This window comes from Mucor mucedo (assembly GCF_025094135.1).
Source record: "Mucor mucedo strain NRRL 3635 chromosome Unknown EV154scaffold_6, whole genome shotgun sequence".
In the NCBI taxonomy this organism is placed as follows: Eukaryota; Fungi; Mucoromycota; class Mucoromycetes; order Mucorales; family Mucoraceae; genus Mucor; species Mucor mucedo.
The window spans coordinates 37,847-50,017 of record NW_026252290.1 but is presented as its reverse complement, the minus strand read 5'-3'; the positions used below and the strand labels follow the sequence as shown (position 1 = coordinate 50,017).

Sequence of the window (12,171 nt, the reverse complement as noted above, 5' to 3'; positions counted from 1 at the left end):
GCATTTTTGGTTTTTAACGCATCTTCGAATACCATAATAGGTTGTACAGTAAGTATATTGTTTTAATCATGGGGCGTTTCAAACAATAAACTGCCCACTAAAATATTCGTTTTATGATTTAGAGAGCCCGGTAGAGTAAAGAGTGTCGGCACGTTCCATAATGTGCAAAGTCTTCGGCAGGATCTTTTAAATGCTTCAATCCCCGATCCGATTCTACATTTCTACATCGAGTCACCATCAAAGCACCATCGCCAGTTCGAATAAGGCATTTGGTTTTTAAAGTATAAACGTTGCCTGCAGCATTTCTACCAGAACTTTGTCATGTTACAAGCAGTTTTATCCAATGATGTGACTATTCATTCTCAATCGCGCGTGTTGTACGACAATCATCACATGTCATAAATGTTAGTTTCACGTATTTTAAACAAAGCTAAATAAAAACGGCCCTTTTTTTTTCTTATCTTTTTCTTTTACTAAATATGAAAGAATCAGAGAGGAGCATTTTAAGCAAGCCGGTCTCACAAGTTATACCAAATGTTCGTTGGGCACCGCTACGGGGGATCCCCTTTGAGCGAAGAGTACAGACAGCTGTAGTCTTTGTATGGATATTTTTGTTGGGCAACTGTTTAGCGATATTTGGACTTGCGTTACTTAACCCATTTTTATGGCCAGTTGATCTTGCCTACATTATCTATTTATTGCGTGACCAATCTCCAGAAAATGGAGGACGTCGTTCAGAGTGGTTTCGTCGGTTACCTTGTTGGAGTTATTTTGCTGGTTATTTTCCTGTCAAACTTGTCAAGGTATAAATAATAAATATGTAAGTGTGTGTATGTGTGCGCGTATTAAGTTTAATTAGGAATGCGACCTCGATCCCAGCAAAAACTACGTGTTTGGGTATCATCCTCACGGCATCATCAGTATGGGAGCATTTACAAATTTCGCGACAGAAGCAACATCGTTTTCCGAACTTTTCCCGGGTATTAAACCTTCGTTATTGACCTTGACAACCAATTTTAAATTCCCTATCTATCGCGATATCATCTTGGCATGCGGTATTGCCTCCGTCTCTCGCCATTCGTGTGAATACATCTTGTCCTCTGGACCAGGCCGATCCATCGTGATTGTGATTGGTGGCGCCGCCGAATCGCTAAATGCGCGTCCCGGTGAAGCCGACCTTGTTTTAAAACGTCGCCTCGGGTTTGTTAAAATGGCCATCCGCCACAACGCTGACCTCGTACCTACTTTCTCGTTCGGAGAGAATGATTTATATGAACAAGTAGATAATCATCCTGGAAGCACTCTTTTAAAGATTCAAAAAAAGATGCAAAAGGCTTTAGGTTTTACACTTCCATTGTTTCATGCACGTGGTATTTTTAACTGTAAGAGATTAGTATCCTTTTTTTATGTATATATGGGGTGACTAAAATATGTGCAATAGATGACGTTGGTTTACTCCCATATCGACATGATGTTGTCACAGTGGGTAAGTACAAAAAAAGGGGGTTCCATCATAGTTACACTAAACGTCACTTTTTTTTTAGTGGGCAAGCCAATCCCCGTTCCGAAATTAGAGCCAGGCCAAACAGATCCTACCGAGGAACAGTTAAAAGAAACACAACGATTGTACATAGAAGAATTAGAATCAATTTACAACAAGTACAAGGATATCTATGCTAAAGACAGAAAGCATGATCTTCGTATTGTCAGTTAATTATAAAATAGAAAAAAGTAAAATAAACCAGTTTTTCTTTTATTATTAATATATAAAAATAATAGGAATTAGGAATTGTAAAAAACGGTCACAAAGTTACGAATTTTTTGAGGGGGTGCGGGGGTTTCCCCCGCAAGAGGGGTGGGGGGTTTGGGGGGAGGGGGAACCCCTCCACCCAAGAATACGGCCCATATTATTTGGCATTAAATTGTTACCTTCTGAAAAACAATATTCCTTTTTTTTTTACAGCGCTGTGTTTTTAAAGCATGATTTTTTTATGGCGTAATATTTCTGAGCCGAGATACAAAATTAGAGGATGGGAAAACCACTCCTCCCAAGAATACGACCCATAATATTAAACGTTAGACTAAAAAAAAAGATCGTATATAAAAACTGATTGTTTGGAGAAAGTCATAATATAAAAAGTGACTTTTACGGAAAAAATCATTGCAAATAAAATTGTTACTATGGGGTTTTCGGGGAGGAGGTTACCCTCCGGCCCAGTATAACAACCAATAGTATTAAGCATTATATTATCGAGTTTAGAGAAACAGTCTATGAACACTTTTTCACAAACAATATGTCATTATTCGAGAACAACTGGAAATTGATTGTTTTAGGTCGATGAAGGGGTCGCCTTTGAAATTAATATTTTGGATTATCAAGTCTTTCATTATGAAACAAAAACACTGCGCATAGAATAGCTAATCAGATAGATAAACAATTAATACTTTTTGCGTAGATCAACTTTCCTGCCTGGGTCTAGGGATATCGTCTTTTTCCAGATATTTATACATATATTGAGAAAAATCAAAGTTTTCTCCAGTATCAAACTAATAATAGGCAGTGTAGCTTAAGTTATAATGGTGCATGGGCTTCATAGTTAATTAATATATGTTAAGTTTGTTATTTCAAAAACAGGCCTGCGGCAGCACGAGGCTTTTTCAAAGCGCAGCGTACCGAACCATAGTGCAGGTCAAAAATTTACCGCAGCGCAGCGAAGGTCAAATTTTTACCGAAACGGAGGTTTGGTTTGAAAAAGCCTCGTTATTTATTAAAAAGAGTGGGGTGTATAAATAAAGGTATAAAATTATCTTCTTTCTTTTACAAAGAATACAAGCCAAAGATAAGCAGCAAATATAAATATCAAAAACATGGAAGAGAGTCTAATCACATCTGGCCAATAATTCTTTGCGTTAAAACCAAAGGTGGACAGGATGGTGGCACCAGGAACATCGATCTTCAGGCCAAAGCGTTCTTCTACCAATTGCAGATATAGTAATTCATTGACCAACATCGCTTCCAACGCATAATTAAAGAACGAAAGGTACTTGAGCCAACTGAAATAAGGAGACATGGTATCCTTGTTCAATAATAAGCCTGCAAATAACATGCTGAATAAAATCGCCATACATGCAATCAAGTTGGCCAACGAAATGTTCTTTACAATGATACCAATAGCTAAACATAAAGCAGCCGCTGTCAAATTAAACAAAATCAACACAAGCAAAAATTTGAAGAATACAATGGGTTCTTCTACGAGTCCAACCATCGAATATGAAATTATTGCCATCATCAAGGGAGGGACCACTCGCAATGGAATGATATCAAACAGGATCTTGGACAAAAAGTATGTTGTGGGTGAATAATACCCATTGGCACGTTCACGAGCGAACAGGATACGTTCTTGAGAGAAAGCTTGTAACGAGGTAAGACACATGAAACCTAACAAAGCTTCATAAAAGAAAAATAATCCCATTCGATTTTGGAAACCTGCAATTGTATTTGACACTTGATAAAATAAACCACCACAAACCACTATTTAAAAAAATAACGAATTAATGTTTCATTGGAACCCCTTATAAAAGACTTGAAATACTTACGAGCAAGGACAACAGCGACAGCATAATGACTGAACATCAACATGGGATTACGATACAGGTTCTTAAAGGTACGATCTGAAAGAATTGCAAAGGCAGCAATAGGACCTGGTTTCTTCCAAACTATAATGGTATTTGTGCTAGACGAATCATCATCTTCACTAGAAGAAGTCAATGCGGTTTGAATATTCTCTTTCAAGGCATTTGCAATCAGACTATGATCATAATATTCGACAAGCTGTCTTAAATGAGATGTCAGTCCATCAGACTGTGCTTCCTCCACAACGATATTTGGTACATTTGTGACCAACGGGTCATCCTCTTGCTGTCTCGTTAATTCGGACGCCCATTGTTGTGTCGTATCATCCAAATCATCACTGAAGAAGGGAGTTGTACGAATGGGAGGAGCAAACAACTCACCTTCATCCAATTGAACAGCAGGTGTAGGTTGGTTTGGAATTCTACGAACAGCACCCATAGATAAATCAATCATATAATCTGCAATATTAAATCCAGGAGGACAAGGATAACCGATTTGCTTGAAATACTTTTGACATTCATTCTGAGGACCTGAATAAATAATTCTTCCGCTTGCGACCAGTACTAATTGATCAAAGAGAGTAACGATATTGGATCTTGGCTGATGGATAGTAAATACCACGGTACGTTTATAGTTTTTAGCCAATGCCACGAGACATTCCACCACGTTAAAAGCATTGTATGCATCGAGACCACTGGTAGGTTCATCCAAGAACAAGATGGAAGGAGAAGTGACAAGTTCACAAGCGATGGCTACACGACGTCTTTCACCTCCACTAATGGATCTAGCGCCTGGTTGACCAATCTTTGCATCCTTGATAGTTTCGATATTTAATTCCTGCATGACTTCCATAACACGATACTTTTTAGCGGCTTTACTCATAGATTTGGGTAATCTCAAGAGAGCAGAATAAAGGATGGTTTCGTATACAGTCAAGGTAGGAATCATGACTTCTTCTTGGTCTACATATCCAATCAATTTCTTGTAATGTGTGGTGGATACTTGTTGGCCATTAATATAGATGTCACCGGTAGATTTACCGGTCTTGGTTCGTTTTGCCAAAATATCTAATAATGTGGTTTTTCCTGCACCAGAAGGACCCATGATGGCCATGACCTGACCCGGCTGAACCATTCCCGATGCTCCTTGCAGTATATTTTTACTATTGATGGTATAACCAATGTCGTTAAAAATCAAACTGGTGGGTGTATGTTCCGACATTAATTTTCCTGCTTCATCATCTGCAATCTGGACAGCGCCCTGAGGTGGTTTTTTGGCAAAATAGGCCACGATGGCCGATACAAGAATTAAGAATAAAGTGACACCCGAAAGTCCACTGATGATATAGAACCAGTTGGTTTGTCGAGTAGGTCTGTTGAAACCAGGCACCATAGTATAATGAAGACACTCACCAGAGTTACAACTTAAAAAGATAGAATCGTCACCAAAGACAGCCGAGATAAGATCATCCATCGCGGGTTCAGAAAAGGCACAGTCTTTATCAACACAATCAAACGTAGCAGGACCTTTAATTTCGTCTGCCAATAATTCCGTGAGATCAATAGATCCGTCTTTACCGCACAAAAATTCGTCCTTGATACATTTACAATCAATGTTTTGACAGTGATAATTGGAAGAGTTTTTCCCGTTATAATCCGCGTGTTGTTCAAATCCACATGTACTGAAATGGCAATAAAACGATTCTACTTCATCTACCCAAACTACAGAAAAAAAAAAAAAAAAATGGTTTCGTTAGTTTCAGTGGAAGTGTGCAGTAATTAGCTTGGCAGAAACTTTACATTGGAAGTCACATGTCTCTTGATGTCGGTTACAAGAAAAGGTCACTTGTGGAATTTGTGTTTTCAACTGATCAAGGATTTTTCGGTCTATAAGATTACGTTTTTTCAGTTAATTATATGGCTCTTTTCTTGATTATAGAAGACAAGACTTTACTTGTTACATTGCACATTTGATAATTTTCGAATACGGTGACACCATCGCGATAACAAGTACCGTTTTGTCCGGTAGGCACCAATGAATTACACACATCGTCGGTCTTACAAACTAGTAAAAAGATGAGATAATGATGACCACATTTTTATTTCATTATTGTTCTATTTACCGTTGCAGTTAATGCCTTCCCAACCTTCAGGGCAGTCGCAGTGATCGTTCTCTCGAGGAGATCTATTGTGGCCATCGGGTAAAGCCCCGCATACTAACAACGATTTAGGGTTATTTTTATCTTTTTTTGAATGGGGTTTTAATATATCCAAGACTTACGTGGTTGTTTGCAGTCATCACCTCCAAAACCTGGCGGACAATTACACTTGCCGTCATATTCAGAACAGTTTGCGAAATGAAGACACTCAAAGCCTGGCAACATACAGTTGAAACAAGGAGGACAATCATCCGATTTGAAAACATCAAAAGTTGGTTTTAAGGATAAAGGGATAAAGGTAGGGTCATTATATTCACTTGCCTTGACTGCAAAGACAAGGACAAACAAATAGAAGAGGATCATTTAAAATAACAGAAAAAAAGAAAAAACAAAAAAACAAAAAAACAAAAAAACCCAAATGTCCCAAAGAAATACAGAGCCTTCACCTCCAATTTTCGCTTTCGTTTTGGTCTCCGACCAATCTTCGTTTTTTCATTGGCTTGCCACTTCCGGCTTTTTTGGCCCTATTGAAGGTCACACCATCACCGCGTTTTTTGAGTCCTCAATTCGAAAATTACCAACATCAATCACAGATACATAAGACTGTTGTCTCAAAAGAGATATTTATACCAACAACAGCAAAAGATATAAGACTTTTAAATCAATACATCAAGGCACATTCTGCAGGGCAATGGATGTTCCTTAGCGTGGAGTTTACTTCAAAAGGATATATTCCCAATCATCCAATTTCATTTCTTGTAGAAAATATCGTACAAAGAGGAGCTTCTTTGTTGTTAAGAGCTTTTACGTATAAAATTCTACCTCGGGAAGAAATTGCTGAAGTAGATTCCAGATTTGAAAACTCTGTTACCAAACTGACAGAATCAGGCAAACTGGTAAGGAAATATATTACGGAACTAAATAGCAAGGATCAGCTCGTAATCAGTGAATATGATCGTGTACAGTTAAAAAAAGACATGTTATACATTTATGAAAACACACTTGCTGGAGCCATTAAACACAGAAACAGAATAATGGCATTACAAATTGAACAAGAATATAATTTAGTTTGAATAAATAACATACACTTTATTATAAAAAAAAAATTGAACTTCTCCTAGTTCTCAAAGTAATGCCAAGTACTTTGATTAACAGAGTCAACCACGAGAAGGTGGAAGTTCATCTGACTCCAAAAAACAGCCCCCAGATCTCCAACAAAAAGATGTTGGGTGGTATTTGTCAGCAACATAGTGTAAAAGCAATTGTGGCAGGTCACTTGAACTCATATACAGGCGTGTGAACAACCTGTATCAATCCACTTTTGCAAGATAACTTCAAGACCACATTATCAAGCTCAGACTGCAGCCGTCTGGCCTAATACGGACGTTACCCCGTAGTACTAACACGGCTGTTACCCCGTATTATAATAACGCACTGTGTAAAAGTCCTCTTCCGCAGCAAAGAAGAAAAAAGAATATTTTTTTCTTACGTTTAAATATTTTATCCAATCAAAAAATCATGGGATTCTTGCAATTGACTTTTTTGCGCGCGCGTATGTAGTAATACTTTTACCTTTATGCCTTTTCCACCACTGTAGTTGAAGACGAGATCACTATTAGTAAACACTTTACAAGCTACTTGACAAAAACGAAAGTTTCTGACTGGAAATATGAAGACGTAATAAACAACCTGCTTGACCTTGGATTCCTTCCTACTGACGAAGATAATGATTTACAAAAACTTGGTTCAATATTTAAGGACATTGCAACTAAGCTAAAAAACGAAAATTCAGTAACATACTCAGAAGCCGAACATGGAAAAATGGTAAGTGTCAATGAACATATGGAATATTTATGTGCCGCTTCACCGATCAAAAAGATCATGCGCGAAAAGAAATGGCAATATGCGTATCAGCAAACCTTGGAGGATTAAGTTTTAGATGCTGCTACCGTGGAAGAAAACTCTTTGGAGACTGACGAGAAAAACTTTAAAAATCTATCAGTGACTGATAAATTCGCTTAAAGATGGAATATTGAACCTCCAGCACGCAAAACTTCCAAAACGATTCAACAAATACATAATGAAGATGAAGGACGAAGCTGGGATTGAATTAAAACCTTTTTTGGTTACTCTTGAAGAAAGGGACATGTTGGTTGAACTTTCTAATTGCAAGAACACTTCTGAACTTGAGACTCTTTTATCTACATGGTACTCCAAGAAAAATTTATCTTCAAATTGTAAATACATCAGATTCGCTTTGTCTGCGAGTGTTGAGCTTTGGTCAACAAAGGCTTTGCTTAATAAAACTCATGAAGACTGGTATCGGCTACATGTATATTCAAACATATGAGATAAAGCTTTTCTCGATGATGAAGAGCTTGAAACCAAGCGCTCTGAATGTGTGAGTCAGGTTACGAAGATTTTAAAGGAGGCTGAAAAAGACGTTAAACTACAACGATTGGACTTTATTTTATGTGATATGAATAGTGACACTGATGTTTTGACAGTAGAAGAAAAGCCGTCTGTAAATGGCGTGAAGGCTGATATTAGAAAGGGAGATATGCTGAAAAAACATGCACTTTACTTATGGTCTAAACAAGTTGGCAGCAGCGTTCTCATGGAAAAGTTGGAAGCTATATATTGTCAATGGCAACGTACAAAGTTTACAATTTATGGATCTCGGGCACTGCCTTCTGATACAATGCTTATCTACAAAAAAAGGAAGTTCTAGTTTCCCAATCTCGTCAAGACACTCACCTGAGTTCTCTAAGCTCCTGTTGGCCATCCTTTCTCTAAAGCGAACAGTGAAATTAAATTATGCCAAGTTCAACTTGATTCTGGAGGAAAAGTACAAAAATGAGGTTAAGACGCTGAACTTTGCTGATGACAGTGCCTTATATCAACCTGGTTTCTTTGTCGACATGTGAGCAATCCAAACAGCAATCCAAAAAAGCCTCCTTGACCTTTTAATCTAAAAACTCTGACAAACAGTCTCAACGTACTTTACAGTCGATCTCTTTATTTTAAAAGCGAACTTTGAAACAGACAAAAGCGAACTTTGAAACAGACAACTTTGGGAATGACAAAAGCTCTTACCAAAACGAATTTTGGTCAATGAAAAAACGAAGATTGGGTTTTACAAAAACGAAATCAGTTTGTTAGAAAGCGAAAATTGGAGATGGAGGCACTGTACATGTATTTTGCTCTCATTTTGAAACTAAGTCACAAGTGACGCACAATCAAGAGAGCCGCAAAAAAAATAAAATAAAAAAACCTGGATTTTTTTTGTTCAACACTTTTTTTTATTAAAACAACTTATTACAGGCTGAGCAGTGGCAAATGGTAAAATATTACAAAAAAGGGAACTCACATTAAAAAAAAAAAAAAAACAAAAAAAAAAATATATTTTTTTTTAAACATATAAAAAAATAAAAAAAGGTATTAGGACAACAAGGTCTAAGGTCCTCACACTCGGCAGATACTCGTCGTCACTCCAATTCACCTCCTTATTACCCAGCAAGTGACGGTAACCTATCGACTTGTTCCTCCACAGGTTCGCTCAAAAGAAGAAGGTCCGTCAGAAATAAGAACGAGATAACCTTTGACGCCAAACAAGATCAGTGGATAAAGAATGAGGAAGGCATAGACTCTGCTCAAAAGAAACTAAAAGGTCTTAATCTCACTCTTTACCAAAACAAAAGTAATATACACAAAATAAGCCCTTAATAGCTCCCTTTACCTATCTTATATAACTAAAAAGTGAAATAGAAAATATATACCGTAGTCTATCCTATAAGATAGGTGACCAAATAGAAGCAATTAAATGGACTGACGACGCTAAAGAATGGTATTGTGCTAGAGTCGTAGAAATACTGAATGATCAGGATGAATCCCTTGTATTTGTTCATTATGAAGGATGGCCACCCGATGAAGCCGATTGGATTAGTCCAACATTAATACGCAACATTCATCACGATAAACCTCTGCAGTATGGTCCTACAGGTGCTGAGTCCGAGTCTTCTTGGACCGACTATGCTGAATTTTATGTTTCCGAGCCTGGCGAACAAGCAAGACATCATACAGGCCTAGTACAAGATAGACGCATGTCACTTCACTGCTGTCCTTGTCATTCTCGCGAAACAATCCATCCTGAAAGACCAGATAGAATAAGTTCTATTCTGCAGGCATTTCATAACAATCGGTATTAAAAAGCCCCAGTAGTTTATATATTTTTCTACCCCCAAATTAAAAAATAACAACTCATCTTTTTTTTTTTTTGGTTATTTTCTTAGGTTGCTAAGATACTTTGGTAGGATCCATGCTCGTGAAATCACCACCAACGAATTATTACGAGTTCACACATATTCTCATGTTCGCAACTATTATCCAATTGATGAGGACGTACGGATTGTTAAGGAAGAGAAACCCTTGAAAGTGACTTCAATCGCAGCTCTCTTAAACCCTGCACCTGCATCGAATACCAGACAGAAAACAGTGATGCGTGGTGTGGGCGGAGGTGTGGTAGTTCAGGCAGATCAGGATCTTATAAAGAGACAGCATCGTCGATTTTCTTCTGCTGCCGCTGCGGTGGATGCCTCTCAGACTAACCCTGACCCTGTGGCTCCTCCTGGTCTGGTATGTAAGATGAGTTGTGGGGAGTTGGGCATTGCCGTGGATACTACCTTTCATCCACTTCATAGTAGCTTATCCGCACGAGTCGCCGCAGGCGCCTTGATTAATTTAGTGGATCCTATCATTCACGGTCAAATGAGAAATGGCTTTGCTTTGGTAAGACCACCAGGTATGTAATAAATATATAAATATACATATTTCAAATACAATTATTTATTTATCATCTAGGACATCATGCTGAAAGTGATGCTGCTATGGGTTTTTGTTTTTACAATAATGTGGCTGTTGCTGTTGCCGACACGTTAGAGAAATACCCGACCAAGATTAAAAAGATTCTTATTATTGATTGGTAAACACAAATAGCATCATTTATATCCATCTTCCATCTAAAAAAAATTAATTTTATTAGGGATATACAGTAAAGTAGTAGTTGTTATAATCAGAATTGGAATGGAATATTAAAAAAAAATACAAAACAAAAACTTTTACTTAGTCATGGTAACGGAACACAAAAAATCTTTTACGATAATCCAAATGTTCTTTACATTTCGATACATCGATGGGAAAATGGTCAATTTTATCCATTTAGTGGTGCGCCCAATGAATGCGGAGAAGCTGGCGGTTTAGGGCGGAATGTTAATATCGCATTGAGTGCTTCTGAGGAAAAACCAAGTAAGTCCAAGATTTTCCTTTAACCAAAAAGATTGCATTTAATAAATCATACACTTTTGATTAGAACCCATGGGTGATACCGAATTTGTTGCGGCTTTTCATCATCTTGTTATACCAATAGCCAAGCAATTCGATCCTGATATGGTAAATCCCTAATAGTTTTGTTATTGTTTTCGTCTAATTAGTTGAAATAAGATATTCGTTTCTGCTGGGTTTGATGCTGCTGAGGGACATCCGGAAAATGTAAATATTATATAAATGGTGCGAATAACGACTAACCTTATTATAGCTTGGTGGATATAATGTCAGTCCTCGCGGATACGCTTTACTAACCAAGATGGTAAAAGATCTTGCTGATCAAGTATGTGACGGACGATTAGTGCTGACATTAGAGGGCGGATATGAATTACAACCTTTAGCCGCAACCTGTGCAGCGAGTGCAGCCCAATTATTTTTACCCAACACAGTACCAGATCAACAGATCAGTAGTTACAAACACACATTAAATGCCATCAAACCCAATATTGGTGCGGTGGAAAGCTTTCGAAAAATTGTACAAACCCAAAAATCTTTCTGGAAATTTCCAGAGGCAATGCATGCCACCACCTTTCGATTTACTTTGCCCACCGATTGGCGCGCTACAGATAGTATTTCAACTAGACCACGTAGAGATAAAAAACCCGTCAAGATTCCCATTGTTGAAGGATATTAAAATTTACAACATCACCTATATACAGAACCTGCTTTACATATAAAAAAAAATCTCCTATATTTATATATTATCCATGAAAGGAACTCCCAATAGACGAAACGCTTTAATAAACACATCTTTTTTAGTTTGAATCATATTTGTCTAGAGTGACAATAGTAATTTCTCTTATTTACATGACCCGTATCGATTATTACGGACACATTAACTTTAGTAGCCCATCTACTAAACATGATACAAGTGTAAAATTAACTATTACGCGTAGTCATCCTTAAACATGCAAGACTTCAAACTTTCCTATTGTGCTATACGCGTATATATACTTTCGAATGGCTTGCACCAAAGAGTGGTCACAAAAAAAAATCG

At 37.5% G+C, this 12,171-nt stretch overlaps 6 protein-coding genes across 6 annotated transcripts; 4 read left to right on the top strand and 2 right to left on the bottom strand.

Moving 5' to 3' along the window:
* Positions 1-385: 385 nt before the first annotated feature.
* Positions 386-1,772, top strand: EV154DRAFT_492657 (diacylglycerol acyltransferase). Its single transcript, XM_051599697.1, has 4 exons — positions 386-803; positions 860-1,382; positions 1,442-1,486; positions 1,545-1,772. The coding sequence occupies exons 1-4, from the start codon at positions 480-482 to the stop codon at positions 1,712-1,714; spliced, it is 1,062 nt and encodes a 353-aa protein (XP_051462609.1). The 5' UTR covers positions 386-479; the 3' UTR covers positions 1,715-1,772.
* A 1,032-nt stretch (positions 1,773-2,804) lies between these two features.
* Positions 2,805-5,026, bottom strand: EV154DRAFT_411774 (P-loop containing nucleoside triphosphate hydrolase protein; the record flags this gene model as incomplete). The annotated part of the gene is made up of 2 exons (XM_051595480.1): positions 2,805-3,532; positions 3,598-5,026. The coding sequence occupies 2 exons, from the start codon at positions 5,024-5,026 to the stop codon at positions 2,805-2,807; spliced, it is 2,157 nt and encodes a 718-aa protein (XP_051462608.1).
* A 248-nt stretch (positions 5,027-5,274) lies between these two features.
* On the bottom strand, positions 5,275-6,321 carry EV154DRAFT_257931 (uncharacterized protein). The gene is made up of 5 exons (XM_051594645.1): positions 5,915-6,321; positions 5,757-5,849; positions 5,588-5,698; positions 5,434-5,531; positions 5,275-5,355 (listed from the first exon to the last, which is right to left on the bottom strand). The coding sequence occupies exons 1-4, from the start codon at positions 6,153-6,155 to the stop codon at positions 5,521-5,523; spliced, it is 456 nt and encodes a 151-aa protein (XP_051462607.1). The 5' UTR covers positions 6,156-6,321; the 3' UTR covers positions 5,275-5,355; positions 5,434-5,520.
* Positions 6,322-6,487: 166 nt separating this feature from the next.
* On the top strand, positions 6,488-6,865 carry EV154DRAFT_476559 (uncharacterized protein; the record flags this gene model as incomplete). Its single annotated transcript, XM_051598044.1, has 1 exon — positions 6,488-6,865. One exon carries the CDS (start codon positions 6,488-6,490, stop codon positions 6,863-6,865), a length of 378 nt encoding a protein of 125 aa, XP_051462606.1.
* A 445-nt stretch (positions 6,866-7,310) lies between these two features.
* EV154DRAFT_541627 (uncharacterized protein) lies at positions 7,311-9,068 on the top strand (the record flags this gene model as incomplete). Its single annotated transcript, XM_051604489.1, has 5 exons — positions 7,311-7,344; positions 7,390-7,647; positions 7,817-8,124; positions 8,170-8,446; positions 8,514-9,068. The coding sequence occupies 5 exons, from the start codon at positions 7,311-7,313 to the stop codon at positions 8,717-8,719; spliced, it is 1,083 nt and encodes a 360-aa protein (XP_051462605.1). The 3' UTR covers positions 8,720-9,068.
* Positions 9,069-9,096: 28 nt separating this feature from the next.
* Positions 9,097-11,944, top strand: EV154DRAFT_492646 (uncharacterized protein). The gene is made up of 10 exons (XM_051599696.1): positions 9,097-9,134; positions 9,231-9,492; positions 9,561-9,993; positions 10,085-10,593; positions 10,653-10,773; positions 10,834-10,842; positions 10,918-11,096; positions 11,161-11,240; positions 11,292-11,339; positions 11,386-11,944. Exons 1-10 carry the CDS (start codon positions 9,132-9,134, stop codon positions 11,806-11,808), a joined length of 2,067 nt encoding a protein of 688 aa, XP_051462604.1. The 5' UTR covers positions 9,097-9,131; the 3' UTR covers positions 11,809-11,944.
* Positions 11,945-12,171: the final 227 nt, after the last annotated feature.